Below are 1,504 nucleotides of genomic sequence, written 5' to 3' on the forward strand. Positions count from 1 at the left end.
CAGGGAGTGTTGGATGGGAAATACGATGATTTATCAGAACAATCATTCTACATGGTTGGTGGAATTGACGAGGTCATTGCCAAGGCCGAGAAGATTGCCAAGGATTCTGCTGCTTAGACAACACCAACGTTCTTTCACTCCGACCCCTCTTTCTTGTTATAGTTTGGAAAAGAAAATGAATAATTTGTTGAGTTTGGCACCGGGAGTTGTATTTCTGGAAACCTGATTTTTTGTGGACAAGTGCTTTGTTAAGTTTTGTTTTGGTGATAGAGATGTGGAGACACAAGGTTTAACCTCCCAACACAAGGACCTTCCCTTTTGTTTTATGGTCAGATAATAAGGGGGATGGACGTTCAAATTGTATATTTATTCTGCTGATGCTAAATTTCTGCACTTTTGGATGCCTTTTGCGTCAATTTGACACCAAGTGGCTTTTTGTGCTGTTGAAGTGCTTAATGGGAAGCGCTCATCATAAAGAGTAAGGGCCTCTTTGTTAGCAGCTTAATGGAACTCACCTTATTCAGTCAGTTATACATGACTGTATATGAAAAAACCTTCAACAAAAAATTTCCGGTCTATACAAACAAATTAATTCACACAGACAACTTTATACATGCATTCATGGAAAATCAACCAAACAACAGTAAGATTAAAACATCAATCTTGACATCTATTTCTATTTGTGTAAGAACAATCATATATTGAAAACATAAAAGTTAAGTTTCATGTTGACATAATTTGAGAGGAAATTAGTAGGTAGAAATGTACTTAATAATGCATAGGATATATTTAGCCTGCCATTTTCCAAAATTTGATTAAGGGGTGGGCAAAGAACACCTTATCTATTATTTTTCTTCACACATAAGACTTATGGCGCGTTTGGTTTGAGGGATTTGGAGGGATTTGGATTTGAAATCCATTCCATCCCTTGTTTGGTTTGCTAAATGGGCTGGATTTGGAATCCCGTCTACATTTTAAAATCCCGTAAACAATGGATTTTGAAATCCATAGTAAATGGGCTGGATTTTGAAATCCAATCCGGGCTCCTCTTCTCCACGCTGCTACGAACTTCTCGTCACAAACCTTCCATTCTGTCGCCCGTCTCCACCATCTCCCCAGCTCTCGTCGCTCTCCCCGCTGCTCTCGCCGGTCTCGTCCAACTCCCCACAGCTCTCGTCGCTTTCACCGCTGCTTGAACCGGTGCTCATCGAATCGCCTCTTCGTCTCGCGTGAGCAGGTAATAAGACTTCCCTTTCCAATCTATATTCTTGGTGGGTGTAGCTTGAATCTTTGAAGAAGAGGGTAGGAAGAAATTTTAGGATTTCGTGCAATAGCTTGAATCTTTAAACCGAAACCGTGATTTGCAATGATACTGTTTGCACCAAGCTTGACCTAGAATTTGGTTTGTGAAATGAGATTCTTTTGGCCGAAAAATCTAGGGTAGTTACAGAACTCATTTTTCTGTAATAGAAACCGTGATTTGCAATGATACTGTTTGCACCAA

At 39.9% G+C, this 1,504-nt stretch overlaps 1 protein-coding gene across 1 annotated transcript in view; it reads left to right on the plus strand.

The window, feature by feature from the left end:
• LOC112522751 (ATP synthase subunit beta, mitochondrial-like) overlaps nucleotides 1-117 on the plus strand; it is a 4,708-nt gene extending 4,591 nt beyond the window's left edge. The window contains exon 6 of the mRNA XM_025132051.1: nucleotides 4-117. Coding sequence (XP_024987819.1) covers nucleotides 4-117 — 114 coding nt within the window. The remainder of the gene's footprint in view (nucleotides 1-3) is intronic.
• Nucleotides 118-1,504: the final 1,387 nt, after the last annotated feature.

The sequence above is a fragment of the Cynara cardunculus genome, assembly GCF_001531365.2.
Source record: "Cynara cardunculus var. scolymus isolate 2C chromosome LG 12, CcrdV1, whole genome shotgun sequence".
In the NCBI taxonomy this organism is placed as follows: domain Eukaryota; kingdom Viridiplantae; phylum Streptophyta; class Magnoliopsida; order Asterales; family Asteraceae; genus Cynara; species Cynara cardunculus.